We start from the raw sequence: 23,070 nt of genomic DNA, 5'->3' as shown, positions 1-23,070 counted from the left end.
ATTGAATATCCATTTGAGCATGTTGAAGTTATTAATTATACTTTGGATGGTGTATCAATACACCTAGTCACTACAAAGATACAGGCGTTGTTCCTAACTTGAGCAAGGAAACCGCTCAAGGATTTCACCATGAGGCCAATGGTTACTTTAAAAAAGTACAGTCACATAGTTTAATGTCTGTGATAAGAGAAAACTGAGGATGAAGCAACAGCATTGTAGTTACACCACAACGGACAAATTGAAAAGAAGGATGCCTGAACAGAATACAAAATATCTCAAAACATGCAACCTGTTTGCATCAAGGCACTTAAGCAACACTACAAGTGTTATGTTTGCGGTTAATCCAATACAACACATTACTGAGTACCACTCTACATGTATTTTCAAGCATTGTGGTGACTGCATCATGATATGGGTAAGCTTGTAAAAGTTTTTCAGGATAAAAAAGAATTGAAAGGGAGCTAAGCACAGGCAAAATCCTAGAGGAAAACCTGGTTCAGTCTGCTTTCCACCAGACACTGGGAGATGAATTCACCTTTCAGCAGAACAATAACCTAAAACACAAGGCAAAATCTACACTGATGTTGCTTACCAAGAAGAAAATGTTTTTGAGTTACAGTTTTGACTTAAATCTACTTGAAAATCTATGGCATGAGCTGAAAATGGTTGTCTAGCAATGATCAACAACCAATTTGACAGAGGTGTGGAAAGCTCTTAGATTCCCAGCTAAACTCAGCAAAAAAAGAAACGGCCCTTTTTCAGGACCCTGTCTTTTAATGATAATTCGTAAAAATCCAAATAACTTCACAGATCTTCATTGTAAAGGGTTTAAACACCGTTTCCTATGCTTGTTCAATGAACCATAAGCAATTCATGAACATTCACCTGTGGAATGGTCGTTAAGACACGAACAGCTTACAGACAGGAGACAATTAAAGTCAAAGTTATGAAAACTTAGTAAAGAGGCATTTCTACTGACTCTGAAAAACACCAAAAGAAAGATGCCCAGGGTCCCTACTCATCTGCGTGAACGTGCCTTAGGCATGCTGCAAGGAGGCATGAGGACTGCAGATGTCGCCAGGGCAATAAATTGCTATGTCTGTACTGTGAGACACCTAAGACAGCGCTACAGGGAGACAGGACGGACAGCTGATCATCCTCACAGTGGCAGAGCACGTATAACAACACCTGCACAGGATTGGTACATCCGAACATCACACCTGCGGGACAGGTACAGCATGGCAACAACGACTGTCCGAGTTAAACCAGGAACGCACAATCCCTCCATCAGTGCTCAGACTGTCCGCAATAGGCTGAGAGAGGCTGGACTGAGGGCTTGTAGGCCTGTTGTAAGGCAGGTCCTCACCAAACATCATCGGCAACCATGTCGCCTATGGGCACAAACCCACCTTCACTGGACCAGAGAGGACTGGCAAAAGTGCTCTTCTCTGACGAGTCACGGTTTTCTCTCATCAGGGGTGATAGTCGGATTTGCGTTTGTCGTTGAAGGAATGAGTGTTACACCGAGGCCTATACTCTGGAGCAGGATCAATTTGGAGGTGGAGGGTCCGTCATGGTCTGGGGCGGTGTGTCACAGTATCATCGGACTGAGGTTGTTGTCATTACAGGCAATCTCAACGCTGTGCGTTACAGGAAAGACATCCTCCTCCCTCATGTGGCTCATCCTAACATGACCCTCCAGCATGACAATGCCACCAGCAAAACTGCTCGTTCTGTCCGTAATTTCCTGCAAGACAGGAATGTCAGTATTCTGCCATGGCCAGCGAAGAGCCCGGATCTCAATCCCATTGAGCACATCTGGGACCTGTTGGATCAGAGGGTGAGGGCTAGAGCCATGCCCCCAGAAATGTCTGGGAACTTGCAGATGCCTTGGTGGAAGAGTGGGGTAACATCTCACAGCAAGAACTGGCATATCTGGTGCAGTCCATGAGGAGGAGATGCACTGCAATGCTTAATGCAGCTGGTGGCCACACCAGATATTGACTGTTATTTTTGATTTTGACCCCCCCACATTGTTCAGGGACACATTATTCAATTTCGGTTAGTCACATGTCTGTGGAACTTGTTCAGTTTATGTCTCAGTTGTTGAATCTTATGTTCATACAAATATTTACACATGTTAAGTTTGCTGAAAATAAACACAGTTGATAGTGAGAGGACGTTTCTTTTTTTGCAGAGTTTATAAGTATTGACTCAGGGGTGTGAATTCTTACATACATTAGATATTTCTGTATTTAATGTTCAATACATTTGCAAACATTTCTAAAAACATGTTTTTTGACTTTGTCATTATGGGGTTTTGTGTGAAGATGGGTGAGAAAAAAAGTATATTTAATCATTTTGAATTCAGGCTGTAACAACAAAATGAATGAAAACGTTCTCAAGGCACTGTAGGCCCTGTCCAGAAGAAACCCTAACCCCTCCTCCCTAGGCAGTACTTGGGTAGATCTGAAACAACTTGATAGGTGTAAGCAATAGGATGAATGCACTTTAAATTAAATCTCAGCTCTGTTAAAAGTACACTCAAGAAAATATTTTATTGATCATAGTGATTGAGTATGATTAAAACAGGTTAATATGCCCCACAAATATTAGATAACTACAGATGTAGGATGTTAATTTGAGCCAGTTTGCTACAGCAGGAAAATAATCCTGCAGCTACAGGTAGTGATAATTATTATGTGGATTATAATTCATGGATATTTTTTGTAGGGGTTGACACATTTTACATTAGGGCCAATCAAGTCTGATATTTTATAGTTAAAAATACAAACTTTAGAAGCTGTTTTAAACCTTGAGTACATAACAAGTTTGCATTTCCTTCTGTGGAGGAAAATTCTCATCAACCAAAGAGTGATCAAATAAAGATCCATCTGTATACAGAAAGCACTTTAATTGCTGAAATAAGTCAATGAAATCAATGATGAGCGAATAGTCAGATTAACTGATACCTGACATGGACATGGTGGTGTAGAGATCGGAGTACTGTGAACTAAGAGGATGCGAGTTCAAATCCCAGGTGAGTACATGTTTAATAATAATTCATGTATGAATGAACATGCACAATGTAATCATGTATGCCAAATGTGTAAGTTAAAAGCACTGTGTGTGAATATCCTTACCAACAGAAAAAAAGTTATCAATGGTTTACTAATCAGGGCCTTGATTGGCTCAGCAACAGTGATGTGTATAGCTGTTTTGGGCAGACACATACATGTTCATGAAACGTGTCTAGAACATTAATATCTTACGTTCTAAGAACATGGCAACCATGTTCTGTGGATGTTGATGGAATACTCTCTTAACCCTCAGAAAACTGGGCATGAATGTTCATGAAACGTTCCCATTAAACATGTCTATAACAATATCTTAAGTTCTGAGAAAATGGTAACCACGTTTTGGGTGAGTTCTATTTGACATTAAGGGAATGATCTGAAAAATACCTTGCACATCCTATGAAAACGTTAGTTAAGGACCTAATGAGACTCTTAAGGGAACATTCTCCATTCTCCAGTGTTTGTTGTTAGCTGGGCATGCAGTAACTGTGTCCACAGGGGATAGCCACTTGATTTCCTAGCACATCTAGACACACTGGACAGAGAAGTTGATCTTGGTAGATGAGTTCCTCTGCCTGCGACATTTCAGAGAGGGAGAGGGAGAGAACCGTATTGATTTCTTTTGATAGAGAAAATTTAGGAATTATGTTGTACTTACAGGAGGTGTGGTTACTGTGTAACAAAGAAAAAGGAACTTCCGGCCCTGTTCGTGAGTGTGTGCATGAGAGACAGTATGACATTTGTTCATGTCTATTTCTGTCATGGCTGTTGAAGGAACTGGACCAAGGTGCAGCGTCGTGAGCGTACATTTTCTCTTTATTAACTCAAAACGACACCGGCTAAACAATACACAAACAAACCATGAAGCTTCATGCTATGTGCCATCAAACAAAGTTAACTTCCCACCAAGACAGGTGGGGAAAAAAGACACCTAAGTATGGTTCCCAATCAGAGACAACGATAGACAGCTGTCCCTGATTGAGAACCATACCAGGCCAAAACATAGAGATAGAAAATCATAGAAACACAACACATAGAAATGCCCACCCCAACTCAAGCCCTGACCAAACCAAAATAGAGACATAAAAAGGATCTCCAAGGTCAGGGCGTGACAATTTCGCAACAGACTGGACTTTTGCACACTGCTGTGCTGTTGCCACGGAGGTTTCTTGTGATACTTTTGATAAAAACATAGCACAATAAATGTGTTTTAAAAACACAAATATCAGTGCTATTGATATTGCCCTTAATATGACAATTTCGAATCAACATAATGGGGATGTGATGACAGTCAGATTAGAGAATGGGGGAACAGGATAGACTTTTCTTTTAATTTCACAAGAAGGTATTTGCAGAATTTGCATTGAAATTATTGTACTTTGTTTTGCCAGCAAAATACAAATTATAAAAACTCTACAGTAACTAAACTACTAAACTATACTTTAACTCTTCAGTAATAAACAAATACAAACTGGGGTGAGCAAGATTTGAGACTATCAATTATTAACTTCACCATTAAACACATTTTCGCACATGCTACTGCCTTTCTCTCAGCTGTTTCGCTTTCACTCCATCTGGCACAATTTAACGAAGACTCCGAAACACATAAACTCAAAGCCAAGATAGAGGGGCTGAGTGAATGTGGTTTGGACTCTATGGAGAAGGGTCATTGTGTCAGAGACGCTGTAGAAACACAGACTTCCTGCCCTGTGATCCAGGTACACTCCTATCCTAGAGGAGGTTGAAGTGGGTATTCTAGTGGCCACGTTATTGTGCCAGATGGTACAACCTTTTCTGGAACAGAACAAACTCCAGGACTTGTCATTGCGTCCAAAGTGGGAGTCGTTGCCCTCTCCTCTCCTGGTCATCTCTTTGTATGCCACAGCCATGTTGATGCCACTCCCGCTCCACTCGGCTTCCCAGTAGCAGCGCCCTGACAGGGCCTCAGTACACAGCACCTGGCTCCAGTGATCAAACCTCTCTGGGTGCTCCAGGCAGGAGTGGTCCCTGGCCCTCACTGTCACCACCTTGTTCTCCTCAGACACACTCAGGTCCCTGTGGGCTGTCCGGGGGTCCAGTGTGAGCTGACAGGAATCTACGAGGAAAGAAGATGAAGGGTATGAAAGGAGGAGTCAGTGTACTACACTATAAGAAAGGAACGGTAACAAGAAGATGAATGGAATCCGTAGAGCACCGCCACAATGCAGATTTAGCCCTGAGCTAAGAGCAGATGCAGCGCTCTGGCTATTAATGGAGTTGAAACCGACTTACAGTATAAGAACTCTGGTCTGATCCGGGGCTCTGGACACTGCAGGAGTTTCACTGTGCCCGCTACAGAGGAATACGAATTAGACAGTGAAGAGTAGTAATGTTCCATAGAGAAAAAAAAATCTGTACTTTTAAAACAGCTTTAATGCAATATAGAGTGAATTACAGTAAAGTGTCCAGTCTCACCTGCCCTGGATATTTTGGGCCATTCCCCTTTCAACAGGTCCTCCAATCTCTTCTGGAGTGCTGATACAGAGGCTCGAACTTGACCGAAATCCAGCAGAGGAACCACTGTGATTCTGGGTGTGTCTGTGAGTTCAGTCGATTTACAGATTGACTGGCAGTTCTAGAACCCAGGAGAGTGGAAGACAAAGTGTGGGATGGATTACAAGATACAAATACAGTGGGGCAAAAAAGTATTTAGTCAGCTACCAATTGTGCAAGTTCTCCCACTTAAAAAGATGAGAGGCCTGTAATTTTCATCATAGGTACACTTCAACTATGACAGACAAAATGAGAAAAGAAAATCCAGAAAATCACATTGTAGGATTTTTTATGAAAAACACTGGACACCTTAATTATACCGAAGCCAGAGCAGCAGTGATGCTACCTGTAGAAAATAGATATGATCCTCTGTGTGTGAAAGCTGCTCCAGCTCACAGTCTTTCTTCCTCAGCTCAGCCACCTCCTGCTCCAGTCTCAGTATGAGCCCTTCAGTCTGACTCACTGCAGTCTTCTCCTGGGCTCTGATCAGCTCTCTCACCTCACAGCACCTTCTCTCTATGGAGCAGATCAGCTCAGTAAAGATCTTCTGGCTGTCCTCCACTGCTGTCTGTGCAGAGTGCTGGTGGGAGACAGAGTGTGGTCAAGATATAACATTTAGCCAAGTATGAACAAACTCCCAAAACCTCCCCCATCCACTAAAATATTAGCTTATTAATACTCGAAAGTCGCTTGGGACTTGGCCATGGCTGCCATTGCTCTACGGATCGCCACAGTGCATCACCTTCAGTGATTGCAGAGCCTGTCTCAGATCCAGCAGTTCCTTTTCCTTGGCTTGCATTCTCAGTTTGGATTTCTTCCTCGTCTTCCCCAGCTGCCTCTGCAGGGACAAGGACACACCCACAAGCCTACCTTAGTAAATATTTGGGGCTCATGATCTTATGGTCGTTCGCTTTGTCAAATTGAATATTTAGCTGATGAAAGCTGTGAGGTTGTTTAGTCTCCATAACACTCTCCATACATTCTTTTTTTCCTTTTTACATTCTACATTCCTCAAATGAAAAAAAGCCTACTCAAAATGGACACATTGAGTCATAAAATGACCTACACATTCTATAACCAGTAACAGCTAGGCTATGGATGAAGGGAAAATGTAGCCTTCCCTTAAGAGAATCATGTTACACATTGGCACATCATCTCAGTCAGATAGTCAAAAGAGATGAAGAGGTTTTGCATGTGGAAACAGTGTATGGTGCCACATTCAAAGCAACTGACTGAACCGATGACAGGCACCTGACACACCTTACTTCAGGATAGGATAACTTCCTCAGACCCCTGGTTACATATGGGCAGGTGTCAGATACAGAGTTAACATTTGAATTTGGGAAAGGAAGTTCTATTGATAGAAATGTACCTCTAACCTTTAGATTTTATGGCCTCAACTCTGATCATTATCAGGGAAATGTTCACATTGTTCAAATGATATCCATCACTCCCAGTATAGAAGGCACCAAACATACAACTTCCTTATAGTTACCAGTCATAGGAATGGGCATAAGTATTCTTAATGCACATAACATACTTTCAGAAATGTACATATTCTGTCATGGTTAAACAACTGAGTTTGAAGGACAATATTGTTTTTCAGTCCTTACCCGTTTCTTGGTGCTTTCTGCTGCAGCTGAGACGGTAGCATGGCTCTTGTGTTCATCCATCACACACAGCAGACAGACACACTGCTGATCAGTACGACAGTAGATCTCCAGTAGTCTATCGTGATGAGAGCAGATCCGCCCCTGCAGTGGCATGGTGGCTTCAACCAGGGTGTGCTTCTTAAGGGCAGGAGATTCGTTGTGAGTGTGGAGGTGAGCTGCACAGTAAGAGGCCAGACACACCAAGCAGGATCTGGTGGCTTTGATCTGACCACCGAGGCAGATATCACACGCCACATCTCCAGCTTCAGCGTACCGGCAGCGTTGACCAGAGGGTACAGCTTGGAGTCCTCCTGTATTCACTTTTTCCACCATCTCAGCCAAAATGAGGTTTCCCTTCAGAATTGGTCTTGGAGTGAAGGTCTGTCTGCACTGAGGACAGCTGAAGATGTAAGAGGAGTCATCTTCACCCCAGCAGGCCCTGATACAGCCCATACAGTAGCGGTGTCCACAGGGAAGAGCTACTGGCTCCTTCAGTATCTCCAGACAAATTGAGCAGCACAATTGCCCTCTATCCAGAGGACCTGTTTGTGCCATTCTCTACCACAGAGACAGATTGTATAAGCTTCTCTGGAGCCACCTGTGGCATCCCTTTTATAAACCTACATAGTGTATACAAAGCAGCAACCCACAACCACACCTCCCACAGCGGTTTGGTGTGTGTGTGTGTGTGTGTGCGCGCACATTTGAGAGAGAGAGAGAGAGAGAGAGATTAAGAAAACCTAAGTGTTCGTTTATTTTGTTCAATTAACAAGGACAAAGACAGATATACATAGGCTATAATTCAGGGATCATCAACTACATTCAGCCAGACTGTAGACTGCAAATTGACTGCAAGATGCCCAAACAGATAACATTTGACTCAAACATAATTTGAAAAGTAGCTGTGTATACAAATCACATTACTCACTCTGTTATGTGTGGAAATCATTTTGAAACAGATTCCCAAAATAAATAAAAAACAGTTGAAGTTGATTTGCTGGTGTTTTTAGTCCTTTATGTCAAATCATTTAAAATTTGGTGGTGTGTGTGTGTGTGTGGGGGGGGGGGTTCAAAAAACTTGGGGGCTAAATAAAATGACCCGTGGGCCCCCAGTTGACAAACCCTGCTATAATTTATCACATTGCTTTTCCTGAACACTGGATTGTATGTTCCCATAACACTGATGTGGTACGCACAGTCTCAACAAGCACAGCAGGGGAAAACCCCTCATGTTTAGTAACAGCAGGAAGTAGTGAGGACGATGCAGCAAATGTCTCCCTCTCTGACAAAGTGGACATTCTCATCCACACGAGCAGACTGTTACAGAAGTACAACGCAATGGACCAGATTAAGAATAATACATTTTCCTAACAACGTTTTGTTTTTATTCTAAGATGTTGTTTTTTGGAGACGTCATAGCCTACAAACACATAAGTGTCAAACAGTAATTGTTTATTACACAGTGAGTTTTAATTCAGTTACCGTATGCATATATTATTTCAACATACAATATACTCCTGACATGTAGCTTGGCAGAATATGAAAATATAAACATTTAAAAAAGGGTAAAAACAGGAATGTAAAATTAGCAAAAAACCTACACTAACAGAGTATATCTTTACATTAATTCAAAAACTGTGTTCTACTTCATGTCTTGAAAACATTTGGAGCAGTGTACCAATCTTCTAGGAATTACTTCGGGGTTTGATTGAATTACTTCTATCCCTTCGTAACTCATCTTAAACAAACTAGGAAGGTGTGAGTTGTTCTGTAAAATCTACCTACAGTTTTCCATCATGTAAAAAGTCATGCTTATTAAAAGACCATTGAAATTTGTAAGACTTTACATGATCTATAGTAATGTCAACATACTCAGCAGATCCATCCTGTCTTTGGAATACTACATTTGTGTGTCAGATAATCAGAGCTCAAACTTAGGAAACATCTGTTCCATCTGATCATAGTTCTTGGGTCCATAAAATCGTTGTGTAACGACTTTTCCTTTTGCATGAAATAAGAAATAATTGAGTCTTTCTCTATGTGTGGAGGCGACTAATGGCTTAACATTGATATATAAATGACACAAAATACAGTAAGCAGTTTCTTTGTTTCTCCCTCTTTCTTCACCTCTTCATTTCTACCCCTCAACCTCTCCATCCCACTCAAAATCAACTACCTCTTCTCCTTCTTCCCCTCTATGCCTTTTGCTCACACAGTAATAAACACCAGTCGGGCAGAGTAGATCAGGTCTGCCAGGTAGAGCACAAAGTTGACTGCAGTGAGCACAGCCACAGCCATCTTCTTGTCCCATGAACACAGCCCTTGACTGTTACCACAGAACGTGGGCCTGGAGGAAGTGCCCCCGTGCTCCTTGTCAAATGTAAAAATGGGCCAGATGATGGTAGCGGAGAGGTACATGATGACAGCCAGTAGGGCGTAGGCAGACAGGAAGCGGGCGAAGGGGAAAGGCAGGCAGCCAGTGCACTCGCAGATACACAGCACAATGATGGCCGCCGACAGGATGAAACAGATGCAGTAGACGGCCAGGCACCACCTCAGTGCAGCATGAGAGTTGTAGGACACCGGGTCGCTGATGAAGACAAAGATGACGCAGGCCACAAAGGTTTCACACACCTTCAGCAGACCCGGGGCGGTGGCCATGTAACCTGCTACCTCACCTGGCCGGGCTTTGCTGATGCTCACCTCACTCATGTAAGCGATGGTGGCCAGGCAGGAGAAGACGGTGGCCACGATGCGGTAGTTATGAGTCTCGTTGCGGGAGGTCTGGCCCTTGAGGAAATAGAGGGGGAAGATGATAGAGGCAGAGAGGCAGAGCAGGGAGGCATAGCAGGCGAAGGTGATGGGGAAGTTTTTCCAGGAGACGGGGGCACGGGTCTGCAGGCCAAACAGCTCTACCAGCAACACCAGCAGAGTCCCAGCGAAGCTGAAGGCCCAGCAGAACACACACCAGTCCCCTGTACCGTGCTTGAGCTCAGCCCCATGGATGGTCACAGCAAAAGCCACACAGGAGAAGATCAGAGCACACAAACGCACCCAGAACAGGGGGTTGGAGTGCATCACCACTATCGGCATGATGAGATATGGATGATGCTTGACAACTAGGACGGGTTAGACTGAAGGGCTGAATTGGCCAGAGATGTAGGTGTTTCTGTGAAATATCCTAGGCCTACAGTTCTTGGTGCATCTGTGGCAGAATGATCTATAAGGAGACACAGAATAGAGAGCAGCTGTCAGTAACAAAGAACAAATTGACAGCATGCATTCATATTTTTTATTTAAATCTCAAAGCAAGTATTGATTCCATTATGATTTTCAATGTACATTCTTGATGAGATATCATATTTGGACTCATGAGGGCAACAGTAGCAATGTGTCATTATCTCCATCTCAACATGAAAGTTAAAAATAAAAATCCTATTTTGATACCTTGTACAAGGAAAATCAAAAGTATGGATTCTCTTCAGTTTTATACTCTGTGAGAGTGCTTTACCAGCTGAGGGATTCCTGTTCTGTGAGTCAGTGAGTCCGTGTCACTGGACATTCCTTCACCCCCCCCCCTTCAGACAGATGTGGTGCTGAGACCTCTACCCGACCTCTCAGCCAATCTGTCATCAGCCTCTGCGGAAGGGCCTCATCCACTAACAGTCCCAACATCCAGAGACACTCAGGGCTGCTCCCTCCCACTATCCCCCACAAGTAATAGTAGAGTCCATGTTCCCAGTTTACATACGGTTGAAGGACTCATAAACAGATTAAACAGAACACATTAATAAAATAAGTTGTTCAAACAGCAGGGGACAGAGAGTGGGGGGGGGATATGGAGAGAGAAAGAGAGGAAACAGACAGATGAATTAAGATATGAAAAATGGACAAACTCAAAGTGAGAGTGACCAAAACAGTCAGGCAGAAAAGGCTAGCTGAAAAGTATGAGGAGAAGTACGAGGAGAAAAAAATGGAAAAATGGGGAAAGCCCTGTGCCTTAACCTCAGAAGGACACATTTTAAACATGAGGAATAGCAGAGCAGTGAGTCACCTCCCTCCCTCCCTCTCTGCCCCTCCCTTGTTCTCCATTTCTCTTCCCCGTAAGATTTTCCAACTCGTTGATTTATCCCAGATGTGCAGACTGCTGCCCGAACTGCAAACTGGGTCAAAGGTGCCAAGTCCCTTCTCTCTCTCACACACACACTAGAAAAACCATATGGAAGGCAGTAATGGAAAATCCATCCCCTCCCTGCCATTACTTGAATGTTAGGAAAAACAGCCTGGGCAGGAGAGAAAACAGGATATTAGTCAAATTGACACACACACACACACACACACACACACACACACACACACACACACACACACACACACACACACACACACACACACACACACACACACACACACACACACACACACACACACACACACACACACACGAGGGTGAGGAGACTCAGTGTTTGTTTGCAGCCAGGGTCACGAGCGTTGTTATGACAATATGGTTAACTCGATTTCACCCATAATTCAGTTAAAGAGCTATGGGCTCCCAGGCTGGAGATGTTCACATGTTTCATCATGCTCCATAGTTCAGCTGCAATAATAAGGGGAAATATTTGCTTCCACATGTTCTGATCAATAGTAGACTATATTCACAAAAAATACACTATTAAATGTATGTATATGTACAGTTGAAGTCGGAAGTTTACATAAACTGAGTTTAATTGAATGTGTTTCACAATCCCTGACACTCAAACATAGTAAAAATTCCCTGTTTTAAGTCAGTTAGGATCACCACTTTCTTTTAAGAATGTGAAATGTCAGAATTAATAGTAGTGAGAATGAATTATTTCAGCTTTTATTTCTTTCATCACATTCTCAGTGGGTCAGAAGTTTACATACACTCGATTAGTATTTGGTAGCATTGCCTTTAAATTGTTTAACTTGGGTCAAATGTTGTTTCGGGTAGCCTTCCACAAGCTTCCCACAATAAGTTGAGTGAATTTTGGCCCATTCCTCCGAACAGAGATGGTGTAACTGAGTCAGTTTTGTAGGCCTCCTTGCTCGCACTCTTTTCTGCACACAAATTTTCTATAGGATTGAGGTCAGGGCTTTGTGATGGCCACTCCAATACCTTGACTTTGTTGTCCTTAAGCCATTTGCCACAACTTTGGAAGTAAGCTTGGGGTCATTGTCCATTTGGAAGACCCATTTGCGACCAAGCTTTAACTTCCTGACTGATGTCTTGAGATGTTTCAATATATCCACATCATTTTCCTTCCTCATGATGCTATCTATTTGTGAAGTGCACCAGTCCCTCCTGCAGCAAAGCATCCCACAACATGATGCTGCCACCCCCGTGCTTCACGGTTGGGATGGTGTTCCCTCGGCTTGCATGCCTCCCCCTTTTACCTCCAAACATAACGATTGTCATTATGGCCAAACAGTTCTATTTCTGTTTCATCAGACCAGAGGACATTTCTCCAAAAAGTACGATCTTTGTCGCCATGTGTAGTTGCAAACCGTAGTCTGGCTTTTCTATGGCCGTTTTGGAGCAGTGACTTTTTCCTTGCCGAGTGGCCTTTCAGGTTATGTCAATATAGGACTCGTTTTACTGTGGATATAGATACTTTTGTACCCATTTCCTCCAGCATCTTCACAAGGTCCTCTGCTGTTGTTCTGGGATTGATTTGCACTTTTCGCACCAAAGTGCATTCAGCTCTAGGAGACAGAACGCATCTCCTTCCTGAGCGGTATGATGGCTGGTCCCATGGTGTTTATACTTGCGTACTATTGTTTGTACAGATGAACGTGGTACCTTCAGGCATTTGGAAATTGCTCCCAAGGATGAACCAGACTTGTGGAGGTCTACAATTATTTTCCTGAGGTCTTGGTGTATTTCTTTTGATTTTCCCATGATGTTCAGCAAAGAGGTATGTAGGCCTTGAAATACATTCACAGGTACACCTCCAATTGACTAAAATTATGTCAATTAGCCTATCAAAAGCTTCTAAAGCCATGACATCATTTTATGGAATTTTCCAAGATTTTTAAAGGCAGTCAACTTAGTGTATGTCAACTTCTGACCCACTGGAATTGTGATACAGTGAATTATAAGTGAAATAATCTGTCTGTAAACAATTGTTGTAAAAATAACTTGTGTCATGCACAAAGTAGATGTCCTAACCAACTTTACACAAAATATAGTTTTGGCGTGGTTGAAAAACTAGTTTTAATGTCTCCAACCTAAGTGTATGTAAACTTCCGACTTCAACTGTATGCATGTATGCATGCATGTATACGCACAAAAGTACAGTACTAGTCAAAAGTTTGGACACCTACTCATTCCAGGATTTTTCTTTATTTTTACTATTTTCTACATTGTACAATAATAGCGAAGACATCAAAACTATGAAATAACCCATATGGAATCACGTAGTAAACTAAACAAAAAAAGTGTTATATAACAAATCTCAAATATTTTATATTTGAGATTTTTCAAAGTAGCCACCCTTTGCCTTGATGACAGCTTTGCACATTCTTTGCATTTTCTCAACCAGCTTCCATGAAGTAGTCACCTGGAATGCATTTAAATTAACAGGTGGGCCTTGTTAAAAGTTCATTTGTGGAATTTGTTTCCTTCTTAATGTGTCCAAGCCAATCAACTGTGTTGTGACAAGGTAGGGTTGGTTCACAGAAGACAGCCTTATTTGGTAAAAGACCAAGTACATAACACGGCAAGAACAGCTCAAATTTGCAAAGAGAAACGTCAGTCCATCATTACTTTAAGACCTGAAGGTCAGTAAAGGCGGCAGTTGCAAAAACCATCAAGCGCTATGATGAAACTGGCTCTCACGAGGACCACCACAGGAAAGAAAGACCCAGAGGATAAGTTCATTAGAGTTACCAGCCTCAGAAATTGCAGCCCAAATACATGCTTCACAGAGTTCAAGTAACAAACCCATCTCAACATCAACTGTTCAGAGGAGACTGCATGAATCAGGCCTTCATGGTCAAATTGCTGCAAAGAAACCACTACTAAATGACACCAATAATAAAAAGAGACTTGCTTGGGCCAAGAAATATGAGCAATGGACATTAGACCGGTGGAAATCTGTCCTTTGGTCTGATGAGTTTAAATTTGAGATTTTTGGTGTAGTTCCCACCATGAAGCATGGAGGAAGAGGTGTGATGGCGCTTTCATGGTGACACCGTCAGTGATTTATTTAGAATTCAAGGCACACTTAAACAGCATGGCTCCCACAGCATTCTGTGGTGATATGCCATCTCATCTGGTTTGTGCTTAGTGGGACTAACATTTGTTTTTCCAACAGGACAATGACCCAACACACCTCCAGGCTGAGTCAGGGCTATTTGACCAATAAGGAGGGTGATGGAGTGCGGCATCATATTACCTGGCCTCCACAATCACCCGACCTCAACCCAATTGGGATGGTTTGGGATCAGTTGGACCCCAGAGTGAAGGAAAAGCTGCCAACAAGTGCTCAGCACAGGTGTATAAAAATTGAGCTCACAGCCATGCAATCTCCATAGACAAACATTGGCAGTAGAATGGCCTTACTGAAGAGCTCAGTGACTTTCAACGTGGCACTATCATAGGATGCCACCTTTCCAACAAATCAGTTAGTCAAATTTCTGCTCTGCTAGACCTGTCCGTCAACTAAGTGCTGTAATTGTGAAGTGGAAACTTCAAGGAGCAACAATGGCTCAGCCGCGAAGTGATAGGCCACACAAGCTCCCAGAACTGGACTGCTGAAGCGTGTAGCGCATAAAAATGGTCTGTCCTCGATTGCAACACTCACTAGTTCCAAACTTCCTACGGAGGCAACGTCACCACACAAACTTCGAGAGCATCATGAAATGGGTTTCCATGGCCAAGCAGCCTCACACAAGCTTAACATCATCATGCGCAATGACAAGTGTCGGCTGGAGTGGTGTAAAGCTCGCCACCATTGGACTCTGGAGCAGTGGAAATGTGTTCTCTGGAGTGATTAATCACACATGGTCTGGACGAATCTGGGTTTGGCGGATGGAAGGAGAACGCTATGTGCCCCAATGCATAGTGCCAACTGTAAAGTTTGGTGGAGGAATAATGCTCTGGGGCTGTTTTTCCATGGTTCGAGCTAGGCCCCTTAGTTCTAGTGAAGGGAAATCTTAACGCTACAGCATACAATGACATTCTGGATGATTCTGTGCTTCCAAATTTATGGTAACAGTTTGGTGAAGGCCCTTTCCTGTTTCAGCATGAAAATGCCCCCCCCGTGCACAAAGCGAGGTCCATACAGAAATGTTTGTCGAGATGGGTCTGGAAGAATTTGACTGGATGCACAGAGCCCTGACCTCAACTCCATCGAACACCTTTGGGATGTATTGGAATGCCTAGTGCGAGCCAGGCCTAATCGCCCAACATCAGATCTTTGTGGGCTATACTCAGCCTTGTCTTAGGATGGTAAGTTGGTGGTTGAAGATATCCCTCTAGTGGTGTGGGGGCTGTGCTTGGCAAAGTGGGTGGGGTTATATCCTTCCTATGCTGCAGTAGTTTATGTGTCGGGGGGCTAGGGTCAGTTTGTTATATCTGGAGTACTTCTCCTGTCCTAGTCGGTGTCCTGTGTGAATCTAAGTGTGTGTTCTCTAATTCTCACCTTCTTTCTCTCGGAGGACCTGAGCCCTAAGACCTTGCTGTCCCCAGTCCACCTGGTCATGCTGCTGCTCCAGTTTCAACTGTTCTGCCTTATTATTATTCGACCATGCTGGTCATTTATGAACATTTGAACATCTTGGCCATGTTCTGTTATAATCTCCACCCGGCACAGCCAGAAGAGGACTGGCCACCCCACATAGCCTGGTTCCTCTCTAGGTTTCTTCCTAGGTTTTGGCCTTTCTGTGGAGTTTTTCCTAGCCACCGTGCTTCTACACCTGCATTGCTTGCTGTTTGGGGTTTTAGGCTGGGTTTCTGTACAGCACTTTGAGATATCAGCTGATGTACGAAGGGCTATATAAATCAATTTGATTTGATTGGATTTAGTGCTCGACCTCACTAATGCTCATGGCTGAATGGAAGCAAGTCCCCACAGCAATGTTCCAACATCTAGTGGAAAACCTTCCCAGAAGAGTGGAGGCTCTTATAGCAGCTAAGGGAGACCAACTACATATTAATGTCCGTGATTTTGGAATGAGATGTTCGACGAGCATGTGTCTACATACTTTTGGCCATGTAGTGTATATCAGAGCCCTCATTCAAAAGAGTCAGCTAAAATCGGTTTACAACTTCCCCGTTATTCTGGCAGCTGTTGCCTACCGTTATCCTCCCGTTATTCTGGTTGGGCATTGACAACCACAGTCCGAGGTGATGCGTGAAGTGCAAATTGTGCCGCGCATTGGAGTTTCCCAGTGTTACAAAAAAACGAGTGCATCCACCATCAAGTCATTCATAGAAAACAAAAACATTTCCTTGGCAAACACGTTTTACAACACCGCAGCAGTTATTTTCTTGACCATCCTATCTTGTGTCCTAAATACTGCTAATAATAAGCAATTTACTTGATCCCGTGCAAAAGTTGTTTTATTTCCAGCGCTCACGGTGAAAATAATTATTTTCAATAGACTGTTAAAACTATAGAAAAGCATGCAGGTAGGCCAAGTTTCAACTGTTTGTAGAACATGCTATAGAAAACATGTATAAAAACTACGCTAACTCTCGGATTGACCAGTATTCTATTCCACAATCTCAAATATAACTCTGAAACAAAAATGTATTACCTTATCGTTAGTTTTGGGACTGCAAAATGTTTCGTTCTCTCTCAGGATCTCTAATCGAATACGAATTTACACTGGTAGCCTTCCTAGTCCTGAATTTAACACAGTCATAGTGAGAAAAAACCCTCCCCCCCCAGATTCCCGCCCATTGCAACCAAATTAGGTATGAAAAGTCTCAAGCGTTATTTCCACATCTTTCTACTGCGAGTCATCCGATACCACCCTCCTCCATTTAGATTAATAATCTTTATATTAACAACCTGGTATAAATTAATGAAATAATGTCAATGAAATAATTACATTTTAATTCATTTAATTGATTGTCATTTGGTTATTATTGCTTAATTTGGCGTGATGGTTCCAATTTAAAGCAGCAACGTCCTGCTATGGGATAAGATAGAGTGGTGAGGGCTACAGAATGATGTCATCATTGGCTAGGCTACCAAATAATACATTATTTTGCATGTACTACTATTATTTTTTTTGCTCACATTATTTGTATTATGTTGCACACCTGGTAGTAGCATTTTTTTTTTAATCGGATGACCTTCATTTAACTAGGCAAGACAGTTAAGAACAAATTCTTATTGACAATGACGGCGTACCAAAAGACAAAAGGCCTCCTGCGGGGACGGGAGCTGGGATTTTTTTAAATATAAATAAATATAGGACAAAACACACACCACGACTAGAGAGACAACACAACACTACATTAAGAGACACCTAAGACAACAACATAGCAAGGCAGCAAGACATGACAACACAGCATGGTAGCAACACAACATGACAATAACATGGTAGCAACACAACATGGTATCAGCACAAAACATGGTACAAACATTATTGGGTACAGACAACAGCACAAAGGGCAAGAAGGTAGAGACAACAATACATCACGCATAGCAGCCACAACTGTCAGTAAAAATATCCATGATTGAGTCTTTGAATGAAGAGATTGAGATAAAACTGTCCAGATTGAGTGTTGTTGCAGCTCGTTCCAATCGCTAGCTGCAGCGATCTGAAAAGACGAGCGACCCAGGGATGTGTGTGCTTTGAGGACCATTAACAGAATGTGACTGGCAGAATGGGTGTTGTACGTGGAGGATGAGGGCTGCAGTAGATATCTCAGATAGGGGGGAGTGAGGCCTAAGAGAGTTTATAAATAAGCATCAACCAGTGGGTTGCGACAGGTATGCAGAGATGACCAGTTTACAGAGGAGTGTAGAGTGTAGTGATGAACATTGGTGGCAAATCTGATGGTCGAAGAGTAAATAACATCTAGCCGCTCGAGAGCACCCTTACCTGCCGATCTATAATTGATGTCTCCACAATCTAGCATGGGTAGGATGGTCATCTGAATCAGGGTTAGTTTGGCAGCTGTGGTGAAAGAGGAGCTATTACGAAAGAGGAAACCAAGTCTAGATGTATCTTTAGCCTGCAGCTTTGATATGTGCTGAGAAAAGGACAGTGTACCATCTAGCCATACTCCCAAGTACTTGTATGAGGTGACTACCTCAAGCGCTAAACCCTCAGAGGTCTTAATCACACCTGTGAGGAGAGGGGCAGTCATCTTACCAAACCACATGACCTTTGTTTTGGAGGTGTTCAGAACTAGATTAAGGGTAGACAAAGCTTGTTGCACACTAAGAAAGCTTTGTTGTAGAGCATTTAACACAAGATCCGGGGAGGGGCCAGCTGAGTCTAAGACTGTATCATCTGCATATAAATGGATGAGAGAGCTTCCTACTGCCAGAGCTATGTTGCTGATGTAAATTGAGAAGAGCGTGGGGCCTAGAATCGAACCCTGGGTACTCCCTTGGTGACAGGCAGTGGCTGAGACAGCAGATGTTCTGACTTTATATACTGCACTCTTTGAGAGAGGTAGTTAGCAAACCAGGCCAAAGACCCTTCAGACACACCAATACTCCTTAGCAAACCCACAAGAATGGAATGGTCTACCGTATCAAAAGCTTTGGCCAAGTCAATAAAAATAGCAGCACAACATTGCTTAGAATCCAGGGCAATGGTGACATCTTTGAGGACCTTTAAGGTTACAGTGACACATCCATAACCTGAGCGGAAACCAGATTGCATACCAAAGAGAATCCTAAAGACATCAAGAAAGCCAATCAGTTGATTATTGACAAGTTTTTCCAACACTTTTGATAAACAGAGCAAAATAGAAGTATGCCTATAACAGTTATGATCAGCTTGATCTCCCCCTTTAAATAAAGGATGAACTGTGGCTGCCTTCAAAAGCAATGGGAAACTCCCCAGAAAGGATAGACAGGTTAAAAAGGTCAGAGATAGGCTTGGCGATGATAGGGGCAGCAACCTTAAAGAAGAAAGGGTCTAAACCATCTGCCCCAGATGTTTTTTTGGGGTCAAGTTTCAGGAGCTCCTTTAGCACCTCTGACTCAGTGACCGCCTGCAGGGAGAAACTTTGTAGCGGGGCAGGGGGAAAATGAGGGAGAAGCGTCGGGGCTAGTCGCATTAGAAGGGGTGGGAGATCAGGAAATATTGGATGAGCAAGGAGGCATGGCTGAGTCAAATAGGAATCCTGACTTAATGAAGTGGCGATTAAAGAGATCAGCCATGTGCTTCTTGTCAGTAACAACCACATCATCAACATTAAGGGACATGGGCTGCTGTGAAGAGGGTTTTTTTCTGCAGGTCTTTAACCTTTTTCCAGAACTTCTTGGGGTTAGACCCAAAGAGAGAGAACTGCTCCTTAAACTTTGGCCTTCTGGATGGTCTGAGTGCACTTATTTCTCATTTGCCTGAATGAGAGCCAGTCAGCGTGAGTATGCGTGTGCCGATCCTTTCGCCAAATGCAATTCTTGAGGTGGAATAAATCTGCAAGATAATGGTCGAACCAGGGGCTGAACCTGTTTTTAATCCTCATTTTATTTATGGGGGCGTGTTTAACAATACCACTGAAAATATAAAAAATAAGGTCCAAGCGTCTTCGACAGAGGGGATCAAGCTGATTCTATACCATTTTACAGAGACCAGTTCATGAAGGCTTTACTCATTAAAGTTTAAGCGTTTATGACAAATCAGAACAGGTCGTTTCACTGAGCAGCCATTACGAACACAGGCTGTAAAACAGTGATCACTAAGTTCATTATGGAAAACAGACTGCTAGCTATCAGGTTTATTTGTGAGGGTAACATCAAGGACAGTAGCCTTTTCCTGAGTGTTGGAGTCATACGACCTTGAATATGTGGACACCTATAAGTACCTAGGTGTCTGGCTAGACTGCAAACTCTCCTTCCAGACCCATATCAAACATCTCCAATCGAAAATCAAATCAAGAATCGGCTTTCTATTCCGCAACAAAGCCTCCTTCACTCACGCTGCCAAGCTTACCCTAGTAAAACTGACTATCCTACCGATCCTCGACTTCGGCGACGTCATCTACAAAATTGCTTCCAACACTCTACTCAGCAAACTGGATGCAGTTTATCACAGTGCCATCCGTTTTGTCACTAAAGCACCTTATACTACCCACCACTGCGACTTGTATTCTCTAGTCGGCTGGCCCTCGCTACATATTCGTCGCCAGACCCACTGGCTTCAGGTCATCTACAAGGCCATGCTAGGCAAAGCTCCGCCTTATCTCAGCTCACTGGTCACGATGGCAACACCCATCCGTAGCACGCGCTCCAGCAGGTGTATCTCATTGATCATCCCTAAAGCCAACACCTCATTCGGTCGCCTTTCGTTCCACTACTCTGCTGCCTGTGACTGGAACGAATTGCAAAAATCGCTGAAGTTGGAGACTTTTATCTCCCTCACCAACTTCAAACATCAGCTAGCTGAGCAGCTAACCGATCGCTGCAGCTGTACATAATCTATTGGTAAATAGCACACCCATTTTCACCTACCTCATCCCCACAGTTTTTATTTATTTACTTTTATGCTCTTTTGCACACCAATATCTCTACCTGTACATGATCATTTATCACTCCAGTGTTAATCTGCAATATTGTAATTATTCGCCTACCTCCTCATGCCTTTTGCACACATTGTATATAGACTCCCCTTTTTTTTCTCTGTGTTATTGACTTGTTAATTGTTTACTCCATGTGTAACTCTGTGTTGTCTGATCACACTGCTATGCTTTATCTTGGCCAGGTCGCAGTTGCAAATGAGAACCTGTTCTCAACTAGCCTACCTGGTTAAATAAAGGTGAAATAAAATAAATAAAAATAAATAAAAATACCTTGTGGGATTGGTAATTGAAAAATATTTTAGGACTGGTCGGGTGGTTTAAGTATGTCCCAGTTTAGGTCACCTAGCAGGACAATTTCAAACTTAGGGGCCAGGAGAGAGCTTAGAGCAGGTAGGGCACAGGCCGGTGCTGATGGAGGACGATAGCACCCAGCAACAGTCAAAAGAGCCATTTGAAAGTTTAATGTTTAGAACCAGAAAATCAAATTGTTTGGGGACAGACTTGGTGGAGACAGAGCACTGAAGGTGATCCTTGGTGAAGATCGCCACTCCCCCACCTTTGCAAGATCTGTCTTGCCAACAAAGGTTATAACAAGAAATGTTAATAACATCAGTATTCAAAACACTCTTCCTTAACCACATTTCAGCAATGACCAACACACCTGGATTTGATCAATTTTAGGTAATAAGCTTCTAGTGTTTAACATGCAGAAAACCCAGGCTTTTACAAGAGCAGAAATCAGTGAAGCAGATATCAGAGCACAAGTCAGAATTGGGGCTAGCAACAGTAGATGAGCCAGGGTATACATGCACATTTCCAGATATCATCAGCAGTGTCAAGACCCGGTTACAAACTCGGGTCTCCAGTGTGAGAAACAGTCACTTGGCAAACTGAGCCACTAATAGTCGGCAGAACCCAGAAGATGAGGCAGACACAGCAGTACTTGAGATGGTGTTTTAATAAAGAAAAAGGAAAGTTCTTCAGGCAAAAATATAAATCCACAACGTCAAAAGTAATTCCAAGAGAAAAAAAGTAATCCTCCAAGTCAAAACGTAAATCCACAAGGTGGTGGTACAGCAGGAAAAAGCCTCAAAAGACAATCAAAAATAAATAACAGAACAAAAACAGAGTACCACAAGACAGTCCAACTGGAGCAACAAATATTCACAGCATCGCTGGGTGCTAACATTCAAACACAGAGCAAAGAACTAAGGGTTTAAATACATTCAAGGGAAACGAGGCACAGGTGCAAATAATAACTGGAAACAAGGGAAAACAAAAGGGTCAAAAAGCACAATGGGGGCATCTAGTGGCCAAAACCGGAACAATCCTGGCCAAATCCTGACAAGCAGTAATGCAATCAAGGCACTGCAGAGGACAGGGAGAGCTCTGCAGTGCTGATTTATGACATCTGAATGTACATTACATGGCAACAAGATCATATTATATAGTAATTTCATCAGATAACATGAATACAAAGCCGGTGAGAGGTGGGTAGAATAGGATGGGAGGCCAAAAGTCTGTGTAACCAATAGATAGTCAGTGTCCCGAATGTTGGTATAAACATCGTCTGTCCCGTGGTTGGGTAAACAAGAAATTTCATAGTCAACAAAGCAAGCAGGAGTCATGAGGCAAATAGCAAAATAGCAAAATGCACAAGAAAAAAATATATAATGACTTGTGGCTAGCCATTGTAAGTTCAGAGTCACTCGTCACAACAGTGTGTGTGTGCTGGAGGCGAGCGAAAGCTCGGGAGAGATGGGGGAGTGTGGTGGGGGTACCTATACCAGACAGGGGGAGACAGGCCAGGGCAGACAGTGAACAGATCGCCAGGTGGAATCCAAACAGCAGTGCAGCAGGCAACCGGAGTAGGTGTCACATCCACTTGGGAGATTAAAAACTGTCATATCTTATGTTTCACAGAGCCGTGGCTGAACGACGACATTAAGAACATACAGCCTCAGGTAAGACACCGATACTGGCTCTAAAACCGCACTCAATGAGCTATATACCGTCATAAACAAACAGGAAAACGCTCATCCAGAGGCAACGGTCCTAGTGGCCGGGGACT

The 23,070-nt window shown here is 43.0% G+C and overlaps 2 protein-coding genes across 2 annotated transcripts; both read right to left on the bottom strand.

Moving 5' to 3' along the window:
- Positions 1-3,883: 3,883 nt before the first annotated feature.
- Positions 3,884-7,835, bottom strand: ftr66 (finTRIM family, member 66). Its single transcript, XM_046321412.1, has 6 exons — positions 7,223-7,835; positions 6,352-6,447; positions 5,956-6,189; positions 5,532-5,691; positions 5,349-5,408; positions 3,884-5,172 (listed from the first exon to the last, which is right to left on the bottom strand). The coding sequence occupies exons 1-6, from the start codon at positions 7,814-7,816 to the stop codon at positions 4,643-4,645; spliced, it is 1,674 nt and encodes a 557-aa protein (XP_046177368.1). The 5' UTR covers positions 7,817-7,835; the 3' UTR covers positions 3,884-4,642.
- Positions 7,836-7,987: 152 nt separating this feature from the next.
- Positions 7,988-17,166, bottom strand: myadmb (myeloid associated differentiation marker b). Its single transcript, XM_046321414.1, has 2 exons — positions 17,045-17,166; positions 7,988-10,481 (listed from the first exon to the last, which is right to left on the bottom strand). The coding sequence occupies exon 2, from the start codon at positions 10,352-10,354 to the stop codon at positions 9,470-9,472; it is 885 nt and encodes a 294-aa protein (XP_046177370.1). The 5' UTR covers positions 10,355-10,481; positions 17,045-17,166; the 3' UTR covers positions 7,988-9,469.
- Positions 17,167-23,070: the final 5,904 nt, after the last annotated feature.

The sequence above is a fragment of the Oncorhynchus gorbuscha genome, linkage group LG22 (assembly GCF_021184085.1).
Source record: "Oncorhynchus gorbuscha isolate QuinsamMale2020 ecotype Even-year linkage group LG22, OgorEven_v1.0, whole genome shotgun sequence".
In the NCBI taxonomy this organism is placed as follows: domain Eukaryota; kingdom Metazoa; phylum Chordata; class Actinopteri; order Salmoniformes; family Salmonidae; genus Oncorhynchus; species Oncorhynchus gorbuscha.
Note: the sequence above shows the minus strand (reverse complement) of the source record. Positions and strands in the feature narration are given on the sequence as shown.

Excerpts from the sequence above, each read along its gene's own strand:
- ftr66 (XM_046321412.1), bottom strand. The coding sequence starts at position 7,816 with ATGGCACAAACAGGTCCTCTGGATAGAGGGCAATTGTGCTGCTCAATT. Across the intron at positions 6,190-6,351 it reads AGGCTCTGCAATCACTGAAG|CACTCTGCACAGACAGCAGT; the intron begins GTGATGCACTGT and ends GTCTCCCACCAG. Across the intron at positions 5,409-5,531 it reads GCCCAAAATATCCAGGGCAG|CGGGCACAGTGAAACTCCTG; the intron begins GTGAGACTGGAC and ends ATTCCTCTGTAG.
- myadmb (XM_046321414.1), bottom strand. The coding sequence starts at position 10,354 with ATGCCGATAGTGGTGATGCACTCCAACCCCCTGTTCTGGGTGCGTTTG.